Raw genomic sequence first — 12,015 nt, 5'->3', positions numbered from 1 at the left:
GGTTAGGCATGCATGTCCTCTGCCCCACCCCCCCCACCCCCCTCACTGTCCCTATTTCACCCCCCAACTACTATTATTTCTCCTGATCCATATCCACTGACTAGACCTAGCGGCCTCATCTGACATCTCCCTCACTGTCTTCCTTAAATTTTGCCCATGCACTCCCAGCTCCCTCAACAGTAAAACAGCTGACCCTGCAACAAAACCTCGACACCCCGCTTCAACCGGACAAACCCTGTTCTTCCATCCCCTCTGCTCAGATTCTGTCTTTAAATCTGCATACTGAGTCTTCTTCCTTACCTAAGCTGCCTCCACTGAATTTTCCCAAGGGACTGTTAACTCAATAAAAAACACAGTCTTTTTTACTCATGGACCATAAGACAATGTCCGGCCTCAGATTACTATAAACTATTTCCTGGGGCACAACTAGCTTTCCTCCCAAGTCGACCTGCATTTGCCAATCATCAGCCCCTACCAGGCAGCCACCTACCTGCCTTCTCCCTGACTTAGCAGCTCTATTTTTCTCCCCCTCTCGAACAAACTGCACAACTAACCTCTCCTTTCTAGAACTTCCAGAATTTACCTGCTTCCTTCTCGCTTCAATGCCTGCGGCTAAGCTTCTCAGCACCTGATTATGCCGCCATGTATACCGGCCTTGTGATAAGCTAATTCTACAACCTGACAAAATGTGCTTTAAATTTGCTGTTCCTGAGCAGAGTGGGCACAATTGATCGCCCTGTACCCAGAGACTAAGGTTCTGCGGGGTTGGCAACACATCGTATGTCGCCCCTGTCAGAAATTTAATACGGCCTTCCTCCATATTCCACAGGTCCCTCCAACTAAGTTTCCTCTTCTCAACACCTTCCCAATTCAACCATTGTCCCTGTTTGGCTTGACCAACTGCTTTTGCCCCCCTTAACAACTCCTCCTGCCTACGCACCTGTTCCACTACAAGCTTTATTTTCTCCTTTAGACCAGCTTTATTCCACACTGGTTTGCCTGGGCCAAGCCCCAAGCCTCCCCGGCCAAATTGAACATTTCCTACTATTTCTGCATGCCTAAGAGCTGCCTCTGCCTCCTGCACTGCTGCCCTTGGGTTCCATTTCCTCCCACCAGAAGGATTCGGAACCACATTGCTAACTAACATGTCCTTACTCCCAGATAATAAAAGTTCTGTCCTAACTTTAGTGCATTTAAACTCCTCTGTTAGACTGGATACTGGCAGCTGAAGCATTCCTTTTTCATACAAAGCTACATTGCTTAAGCACCTGGGAGCACCCAACCATTTTCTAATATAAGAGCTAACTAGCCTTTCCATTCTCTCTGCTACAGATAATGGGACTTCATATACTGACATTGGCCACATTAACCTAGGATACAAGCCAAACTGCAAGCACCACAACCTCAGTTTTTCCTGGGAGCCCTGATTTATCTATTCTCTCCAGCCCTTCTGCAACATCCTTTCTAAATTGCACAACCTGTTCAACATCATTCAGGTCCACATTATACCACCGTCCTAGACTCTTGACTGATTTCGCCCTAATTGTTGGGATTTCCTCACCATCTATAGCAAACTTCCTGTCACTTACTTTCCCTCTGTATATTGAAATACTCCTTGACTTACTAGGCTTAATCTTCATACTAGCCCACTTGAGATTCTCATTGACTTTATCTAACAACCTCCTTGTACATGGCACCGTTGAAGTTAGCAGTGTCATATCATCCATATAAGCCCTAATTGGTGGAAGACGCATTCCATTCTGCCGTCTCTCCCCACCTACGGCCCACTTGGAAGCCCTAATAATTACCTCCATAGCCATTGTGAAAGCTAGCGGGGAAACTGTACATCCTGCCATAATACCAACCTCCAATCTTTGCCAGCCTGTTGTGAGCTCTGTGATACTTGCACACAGTCTGATGTCTTGGAAATATGCTTTCACCAAGTTAACAACTATCTCCGGCACTTGAAAGTAGTCAAAGGAACTCCAAATAAGGCTATGAATCACTGACCCAAACACATTAGCCAAATCTAAAAATACAACATTCAAGTCTCTTTTCTCCCTCTTAGCTGTCTGAATCTGATGCCAAATCATGCTAGTATGCTCTAAGCATCCCGCAAATCCTGGTATCCCTGCTTTTTGCACTGTCGTATCTATCATACCATTCCTTTCTAAGTAATTAGCCAGCCTCTGTGCTACAATACCAAAGAAAATCTTTCCCTCGACATTTAGGAGAGAAATCATCCGAAACTGGCTAAGGTCTGATGACTCCTTCTCCTTAGGGATGAAGACACCTCCTGCCCTGCGCCATGCTCTTGGAATACTTTGTTTCTCCTAAACTATTCTCAGGTATCTCCATAGTGTCCTTAAGATGCCAGGTGCACTCTTATAGACACGGTAGGGGACTCCATTAGGCCCTGGGGCCGAAGAAGCCTTTGCACGCCTAACCACCTCCACAACTTCTCTCCACCTAGGTGGGCTCACATCCATCTCCTGCTCCACTTCCCCTAATGGTGGCATGTCAGGTGGAAGACCTATGTTCCTATTCTCCTTTGAATCTGAATACGTCGACTTAAAATACTGTTCAATCTCTGATTTCGTTGCCTTAAGTTGCCCTCCTTTTTCTTGATTAAACAAGCCTTTCACAAAATTAAAGGGTTTCCTAAAAAATGCTGACCTTGCACGTTCCTTCTTCTTTCTCTTCTCCCTAAGGTGTTCTGCCCTTCTGTGTACTGCTAACCTGCTTCTCAGTTCCTCCTGCAACACATTAATTCCCTCCCTTTCTTCTTCTGACGCCTTCCTCCACTGCTTTCTTAAATGCCTCCTTTCCTTTACTAACTTCTCTATTTCTCTTTGCCGCCTAGACTTGCCGACCTGCATATCCGTTATCCGGTTCGTTACCATGCAATCCACCTGTGAGTCATCTTCCACCCCTGCTCTCACTGACTCTTGGAGTATTTTCCTTATATTGGTTGTAGCTAAGTCTGGTTGTAGCAAGTCTAAGTCTTGCCACTGCTGCCATGGGTTGCTAGCCCAAACCAGCACCTGTGGGGTCTTTTCCCTCCTGTCAGCTGTCTTTCCAAGCAGTCACATGGTCTTTCCCTTGTTGTCAGCTGCTCTATTCACAACAGTCACTAGCCAAGCTAGTTGTGAGTTAATTTAAACACAAGATACAAAGTCCAAAACTTAAGTGGACATACTCAAGTATCCTCAGTAAAATGTACTAAGTAGTATCAAAAGTAAAACTTATGGTTGTACAATAAAATGTCCCCTGTAACGAATATAATATTATGACATCATTAGATTGTTAATCAATGTAATCAATGTACATTAAACAATGTATAAGTACCATTTAACACTTGCAGCTGGTTGAGACAGAGCCACAGCAGATTACCACCTTTAGATAGAGCTAGTTAGTTTTGTCCAGTAGTCCATCCTGGGAGTCGGGCCCCTCCCAAGGTCACAAGATAAATCTGGCGGGTCGTGAGGTGGTTAATGTGAGAAGACAATAAAGAGTTTCTGGTGGTCTTCCATGGCAGTAAGTCATCTCACCATGCTCCAGCTGGCTTCCTTCGTCCCTTACCCATTCCTCCCCGTCCCTGGTCACATGTAGCTGTGGACTTTGTAACCGGACTACCCCCATCTGAAGGTAACACTGCAGTTCTAACCATCATTGATAGATTCTCCAAGTTGGTCCATTTTATTCCTCTGCCAAAATTACCTTCAGCCTTGGAAACTGCCAATCTGCTCATAACCCACATTTCCGGTTACACAGTATTGTCTCTGACCGAGGTCCCCAGTGCGCCTCCTGGGTGTGCAAGGCATTTTGTCTGGTACTGGGGGCCTCGGCCAGTCTCCCCTCTGGTTATCATCCACAGACCAACGGCCAGGCGGAGCGGGCTAACCAGACCCTGGAGGCGTCCCTCCAGCCGGCCTCCTGGTCCACCCACCTGCCTTGGGTTGAATATGCCCACAACTCCCAGGCTGTGGGTCCAGAAAACAAACTCATTCACAGCAATTAAAACGGTATTTGGTTAGAAAGGTAGGAAGATGGACTTTCCTTTAACACCATGAAAGTGAAAACATTACAGATCATTTGTATTAAAGTGTAGTCGTTAAAGTGAATCATTCACAGATTGTTAGATTGCTGCTTGCTACTACATTAATGTTCAAAATAGAAACCTTAAGTGCAGTACTTGAGTAAATGTGCTTGGTTAGTTTAAATAGACAAATGATGGACCCGAGAACCCTGTCACCCTCCTCATTTCGGGAGGGTATGAAAGCCAGGACAAGTAAGGAGGACAATGTTTCTCACAAATCACAGATACTTGTTATCACTGAGTTTCAACATCTTCATCTATGAATTATTCCAGACAAACTGACTCTTTGGATTCATTTCAGTTTGTCTGGTGGTTGCAGCTCCAAAGCAGCAACAAGGCGCTCCTTCACAAATTCTCCTTCTGAGTGAGGTTTCAGCTTCTTTGCTTTCAGCTCGCTGAACACAAAATCTGCCTGCAGAACATTGATAAATCAGCATGTGGTCTGTTGCAGCTCCTTCAGTTTAGCATGTTTGTAGCTGCAATGTCTCTTTTTTTATCACTATGTGCTCGTCCCCACAAACTAATTTAAACACACTGGCTTGCCTTTTACAAAATGGTTCCAAATGTGCTCCACTTCAACCAACTACAACTTTAAATACGGCTTTAATTTTAATGTATGAGTAATAAGTCGTAGTAGTGAAGAATCTTAATTCACAATAAAAAAAATATGTAAAATATATCTGTCGATGAAAAGAAAGAGCTTATGAGTGTTGGAAATAATAGAGTGTGCGAAACACTACGGGGTGCAAATGTTCACAGAATAAAGAATTTAAGATAGTACAATACAAACATTAATGTAATGCGTAATGTCCATGATCTCACATTTCCTGATTTACCTGAAATCAAACACTTGTCCATTCATTTCTCATCGACTGCAACTACCCCGAATCAGTTTCCAAGGTGGAAGCTGTTAGGAGACCAGAACGTGCTGGAGAGATTATACAGTATATCTCATCTGGCTCAGGAATGCCTGTGACCCCCCCCCCCCCCCCCCCCCCCCCCCCCCCCCCCCCCCCCCCCCCCCAGACACATCTGTTCCTTAACATCTGCATTATTTCCTCCCATCATTTCACTCTCACCATCTCATCATTACCTCAACAATAGCAACTACCTGTAGGTGGTTTTGGAGGAGGGGCTACAAGGTATCCAGTTTCACCAGCCCCTCAATGAGCAGCGCTCCCGGCCTGAATTCTTCACTTCGACATTTACTGACTCAGCTTCAAACGTTTTGTGGGGATCGACTGCAGTAAAGGATGCAGGATGCAGTAAAGTAGATGCAGAGTCGTAGGTTGAAGCGCAGCTGCCGTTCACTGGGGTGTAGGCGGGTACGACCAAGCTGCGAGAAGAAGAGGAGAAGAGGAAGTGGCGGGGGCAGCAGGCGGAACGGGGGAACTGGAGGTGGGGCTCTCGCTGAGAAACAGACTGAGGGGCTGGCAGGGCTGAGGTAGGCGCCGGGGAGGGTGCTGGAGAAGGAGGGATCAAGGGGGAGTGAGCGCCGCGGGTGTCCGGGCGGCTGAGCTGCGTGGTGAGGTCGTGGACTTGGGCACTGAGGGTTTGAACCATTTCCAAAACTCCCTGGAGCATGTCCTCATGCTGACCGAGTCGTTGTCCTTGGTGGGCAAGGGCAGTCCGAATAGGGTCCGATTCCGCTGGGTCCATACTTGGCCAGAGTATTCTGTGACGAACTGAGTAGGGAGGAACCCAGGAGCGGAAACGGAGAAGGTTTGAACAGAGTTTATTGCACAACGCAGGGGGCAAAACAGGAAAATGATGAATGTGATCCAAACAACAAAAGGAGGCTTCAGAGAGTGCTGGACTGTGTGGGCACGGAGGCACTAGAAGAAAAAACAAAGAGACACACAATTATTCCACACGAGAAAATCACGAGAAGATTGTTAATATTAATGTTACCACAAAAGAGTCGTGAAGCCACTGGTACCACGGTACGTAGTAGTGTACTCTGGTGTCGAGGAGCGTCTCCGCAGAGTATAAATAGGCGTCTTGATTCGGAAGTGAATCCAGGTGTGTCCAATCGCTCCTCGACGCAGCAGGGGGGAAGGCAGCCTCAGAAAATAAAAGTAAAGTTAGCGCACACACACAGCAACACAGGAAGTGGAACGTAAAAATTAAGGCACCGGGAACACCAACCGCCACACTAACATCTGCGTTATTTCCTCCCATCATTTCACTCTCACCATCTCATCATTACCTCAACAATAGCAACTACCTATAGGTGGTTTTGGAGGAGGGGCTACAAGGTATCCAGTTTCACCAGCACCTCTATGAGCAGCGCTACGTCTGGTTGCGTACGAACTGATGAAGCCTGCTCGGATGAGAGGCGAAACGTCTTCTAAGACAAACTGACGAGGTCCAGTTGCGAACGATTGAATGCCCTAAAGCTTACAATGACCTGGATGAATGAGAATATTCACAGGCATGTTTCTGAACATTTTGGGTTGGCTACCCTGAAAATGGTGCGGGAATATGAAAGGTTGGCTCGGAAAATGGCGGATTACAGAAACCATCTCATGTTTAACCTGAGATGCAGACAAAACAGCCTCACACCAGTTAGCCTACGCCTACGATCCACCATGAAAGGCTACAGGACTGACAAAATCCTGGAAAAGGCTCAAAAACAACTCCTGAATGAGAGAGTAAGGCAGGTCAATTTCACCATTGACAGCCTAAAAGTGAAATTTGACAACCTACAGTACAAACTTAGGTCATCACTACCTGAGGATGTCTGTAAGAAAGTCTTAGAATTCACTTTGAAAGCCCAACTTGCCCAGCATAACAAAACGAAAGACAGACAAGCAAAGAAATTTCAGAACTTGCAGTCAAGACATAACACTTCCAAGATGCAATGTCTTACCTGGAGGCAAAAAAGTGGTGACTCAACACAAAATGAGCTACAGAATAGATGGGTTAAGAATCTGTCTGACAGAGTGCTTACCCAGCCGGAGAAGGAGGTTTTAGCCAAAGGATTGAACTTTGCCATGACACCAAAACAAGTCCCAATAGTTGATCGGATAACGGCAACAGAATCAGCTATAAAGAAAAACAACCTAACGGCAACAGAAGGCGAACAGCTCAGGTTGAAAGTGTCGGCAGCTCTCTCCAACGCTAAACCTCCCCCTTCTAACCTCACCTATGAGGAAAGAAAAGCCGTGACATCACTGAGCAAGGATGAAAACATCACAATCTTGCCAGCAGACAAAGGGAGATGCACGGTAATTCTAAACACTAACGATTACCATGACAAGATTCTTTCACTACTCAATGACAGTAACACATATGAATGCCTGAAATGAGACCCAACCAGCGGGTACAAGAGAACAATCATAGAATATCTGCAAAGTTTGCAGAAAGATGGAGCCATTGACCATTTGCAATACCACCGGTTATACCCACAAGAGTCCATCCCGGGCATCTATGGCCTCCCGAAAATACACAAAGAAGGAGCGCCTCTCAGACCTATTGTCAGCAGCATCAACTCTGTGACATACAGCATTGCTAAGTTTGTGGCCAACATCTTAGCACCACTGGTTGGCAAAACGCCACACCACATCCAGAACTCAATGGACTTTGTAAATAAGGTCCGGGACTTGAAACTAGACCCATCCGAAACAATGGTTTCCTTCGATGTCACATTGTTGTTCACATGCATTCCAACTCAGGATGCTGTGGAAACAGTGAGACAGCAGTTGTTACAAGACAACACTTTGCGGAACAGAACTAACCTTACCCCAGAGCAAATATGCCAGTTACTGGAACTCTGCCTAAAAACCACCTATTTTCAATTTAGGGGAAGGTTTTACAGGCAAAAACATGGATGTGCGATGGGCTCACCAGTATCCCCCATTGTGGCTAATCTTTACATGGAGAACATGGAAAGAACGGCTCTGAACTCTTTCAAGGGAACAACACCAAGTCATTGGTACAGATATGTGGATGACACTTGGGTAAAAATCCAAAGCCAAGAAGTGCAAGCCTTCACCGAGCACATTAACTCAGTGGACAAGAACATCAAATTCACTCGAGAGGATGTCAAGGACATGAGTTTGCCTTTTTTGGACTGTGATGTCCACATTGGAGAGAACAGGCGCCTCCATATTGGGGTTTACAGAAAACCTACTCACACAGACCAATACCTCCTTTTTGACTCACATCACCCACTGGAACACAAACTAGGTGTTATCAGAACTCTACAACACAGAGCTGATGATGTTCCAACCAGCCAACAGGCAAGGGACAAGGAACACAAACACCTGAGAGGGGCCCTCAAAACCTGTGGTTATCCCAGCTGGTCTTTTGTGAAAAGTTCAGCTGCTTCCAGAAAGAACAGGGTGACAGAGGAAGAAAAGAGGGACAGATGACATAACATCGTCATTCCATATGTGTCTGGTGTATCAGAGAAGCTCAGGCGAATTTTCAACAAACACAACATCCCGGTACATTTCAAACCCGGGAACACTCTCAGACAAAGGCTGGTGCACCCTAAAGACCGGACGCCTCACACTCAGAAGAACAACCTGGTGTATGCAGTCCAGTGCAGTGAGGAATGCACAGACTTGTATATTGGGGAAACCAAACAGCCACTGAGCAGACGCATGGCACAACACAGAAGGGCTAACTCTTCAGGGCTGGACTCAGCTGTTTACCTGCATCTCAAGGAGAAAGCACACTCCTTTGAGGATAAAAATGTGCATATTCTGGACAGAGAAGACAGATGGTTTGAAAGAGGGGTAAGAGAAGCTATCTATGTCAAGGTTGGAAAACCATCTCTGAACAGAGGGGGAGGTCTTAGACACCACCTATCTCCCACATACAATGCTGTACTTTCATCTCTCCCTAAGAGATTCAAAGATTTAGCCTCTGAAAACAAACAACAAAGCCATTCACACATGGCTCAAGGAGCCTCCCAATGACAACAATGGGACACTAACGAGGCTAACGACTGTCGTTGACACCAAAGGGTTGCACCCCACCCCGCCTTAATGGGGGGATCGTTTGCCTCACAATAGAGTGATACCATTCTTGTTTTTGTGGGTTGGTCTCACTCAGGGGATAAATACTTGAACCTAACATCATTGCATTGGACTAGAGCTGTCCTATCTAGTCTGGTTGCGTACGAACTGATGAAGCCTGCTCGGATGAGAGGCGAAACGTCTTCTAAGACAAACTGACGAGGTACAGTTGCGAACGATTGAATGCCCTAAAACTATCTAACTACCGCACACACCTGAGAAAACTGGGCTGCCCAGAGGTGACAGTGAACTCTTTAAAAAACAAACCCGCAGGACAGCGCAGTGCAGCCTTTGGTGTCAAAAAGGCAAAGAGGGCAGAGGTGAACTTTTGCCCGACATACCCATCATCAGAAACTGAGGAGAGTCTGGAGGCCATGCAGAAAGCTCTACTCTTAGATGTAAAGAAGAGGAATAACAGAGAGGTTGTGAAACTCAAGATGGAAAAGACTTTCGCACACAGAAGACATGAAGTCGTTCGTGATGTTCCAATGGTGGAGGATTTCATGGCAAGGTGGCCTGCCCTGTTTGAAGTTAGTGAGGTAAGGCTTGGAATTTCTTAGGTACACTTGCAAACTGGCACACTGGCAAACTGCTAATATGTCTTACTTTTTTCTGTTTCCTTCGTGCTTTTTACCTGTTTTCAGATCAATGCTGAATTCAAGAGAATCACCACTATCCCACTTCAGTCCAAGTTCCTGTCTCAGCTGGACCTCTACTCTGACAACCTGACAAGGCTGTTCCAAAAGAGAGGAGGACAGCTCGGAGCAAGGCTCAAAACAATCATTGCACAAATTGCTGATGTAAGTTATACAGGAGTCCCACAGTCATGAAAAACCCACAAATGTTAACAATTTTGACATTTTTTAGAAAATATTTTTTTTTTGAATTGTGGAAAGGTAATGTAAAATTGAACAATGTTTTAGTTGCCACATAATTTATTGGCAAGAAGGGCATACAGATTGTACAGAGAGCCAGGGAGACCATGAGTGCATTCATTTGTATCTTTTTCCTTCCACTATTTGTGCATCTTTTTGACTGTTTTAACTTTTCCTCTAGTTACTTATTTATCATTATATAATGATCTGGAGCTTACATCAAAGCTTGTACCATTGTAGGAACCCTGGTGTTATATTCTCAGAAATATGTACCCATATGACAGTTTGCACCAGTAGTTGACTTTAAATTAAAGCACATGGGCTGAATTAAGACACTAATCAAGAAAATCTCCTTTCAGTGTAATGATGTAGACACTGGACGAGAGTGTATCATCAAGGGAGTCTGTATCTACATGGGTGAAGATCCAGAAAACCTTGTGCGGGAATATGTGGTATGTACACGAATCTGTGCTTACTTTTTCCCCTTATCTTCCATCCTTCCCTTGTTCTCGTACTTGATCACATGGTCTGAAATAATTCATTGATTAATATAAAATGTACGGATTATAATTTTGCTAATCTGTTTCGTACCATTGTAAAATCAATACAATGTTTCTTGGTTGTTAGTTAAACTAACATAGCAAATTTGAGACTTGGTGGTGGGTGTTTTTCATTATTTTCAATATTTTTTTAAAACTAAATCATTGATTATTTAAAAGGAAAACAATCTGATGATTGATCAGTTTAAATTAATCATAGTTTCAATAGCTGTTCTGTCACTATTCTTTTTGTCTCTGTCTTGGCCATTGCTGTTCTATTACAATCCAACATTTTTTAAACTACTCACCTGATCTTATCTTTTATTTTATTCTTTAATGTGTCATTCTTTCATGTTTCATCCTTTTCATTTTGTTAAACAGCTACACAGTTCTCTGACATGAGTAAAGCAATTGAAAGATAATAAAACAAAAGTCAGTTGCCAATATGATAATGAAAATTTGACTGGCGGTATGGTGGCCACAACAGGGTTCATGTGATTTAAACATCAGCTGAAATTTGTTTTAATGTTCAACTGTAGTTACTTGTTCTTTTCTTTAAATTTACCTTCATTCTCACTTTTACCTTACCTTGTCTATATACTGTCACTATGCCTAGCCAATTTCATATTTATTTATTCTTTTATTGATAGGGGCTTGGTTAAATAGCTTTTATTTACCTTCCTTTATTTGCCCACTTTTGTCTGTTTTGTACAGGGCATGGATGAAAACGCCATCAACGAGGCCATTGAGGACACCACTGTTGGGATTTATGTTCTTAAAGAACATGCTTCAAGAGATGAAACTAAGGATATTGGAATTGTCCTTGAAGGCATCAAGGTGTTGCAAGATCTAGACAATGTAGCATTAGCTGTTGCTATGCTGTTCGGACTCATGTATGCGCTGAACCTCAGCTACCCTGCTGACCTCCGCTTTACCTTTGAGGTAGTCCAGAAGATTTTCATGGAACTGGATGGAGATAAACTTTCTAACAAAGCACTCACTCTAAAAAACAGGCTCTTTCAGTGTTAGGGGTCAGAGACACTGCGTTCCCAGCGATAAACAAACAAAAAAAAGGACATTTGAATTGTCCTCAACAGCATCTTTGGTATTGCTGTTCTATTTTGCTTGCTTTTTCATTTTCTTTTGTAAATCCACTGTTGTAAGTTGCCACTATTTTCTATTATAAAACCATTATGAAAACAGTTTAAAGAGGGTTTGTAACCATTTTAGTTTGCTGCTCTGAGTCAACTAACCAAATAAAGCAGCTGTTTTTAATTTGTTACTTTGAATCCTCTGACAATGGCTTGTACAAGGTTTACATATCTGTGTTTATTCCTCAAGGAAAACAGGGTTGATATTTGTTCTTTCAATTGTAAATCCACTTTGAAAATACTGTTGTCCATACTGTGAAAATAGTGAGTGCAAGGATAACCTTGGGAGTACACTTATTAACAAAGCACTAGCTGTAATTTGCC

The 12,015-nt window shown here is 44.0% G+C and overlaps 1 protein-coding gene across 1 annotated transcript; it reads left to right on the top strand.

Annotated features, from left to right (window-relative positions):
* The first annotated feature begins 9,446 nt into the window (after window positions 1-9,446).
* LOC121605388 lies at window positions 9,447-11,569 on the top strand. The gene is made up of 4 exons (XM_041935280.1): window positions 9,447-9,665; window positions 9,771-9,926; window positions 10,361-10,453; window positions 11,255-11,569. Exons 1-4 carry the CDS (start codon window positions 9,501-9,503, stop codon window positions 11,567-11,569), a joined length of 729 nt encoding a protein of 242 aa, XP_041791214.1. The 5' UTR covers window positions 9,447-9,500.
* The last annotated feature ends 446 nt before the right edge of the window (window positions 11,570-12,015 follow it).

This window comes from Chelmon rostratus, chromosome 4 (genome assembly GCF_017976325.1).
Source record: "Chelmon rostratus isolate fCheRos1 chromosome 4, fCheRos1.pri, whole genome shotgun sequence".
In the NCBI taxonomy this organism is placed as follows: Eukaryota; Metazoa; Chordata; class Actinopteri; order Chaetodontiformes; family Chaetodontidae; genus Chelmon; species Chelmon rostratus.
The sequence above is the reverse complement of the archived record's forward strand: the minus strand, read 5'-3'. Positions and strand labels throughout refer to the sequence as shown.

What these genes read in the sequence shown, in the direction of transcription:
- LOC121605388 (XM_041935280.1), top strand. Translation starts at nt 9,501, where the DNA reads ATGCAGAAAGCTCTACTCTTAGATGTAAAGAAGAGGAATAACAGAGAG. An exon ending in TCATTGCACAAATTGCTGAT is followed by an intron (nt 9,927 to 10,360) that starts GTAAGTTATACA and finishes ATCTCCTTTCAG; the next exon opens with TGTAATGATGTAGACACTGG. An exon ending in ACCTTGTGCGGGAATATGTG is followed by an intron (nt 10,454 to 11,254) that starts GTATGTACACGA and finishes TGTTTTGTACAG; the next exon opens with GGCATGGATGAAAACGCCAT.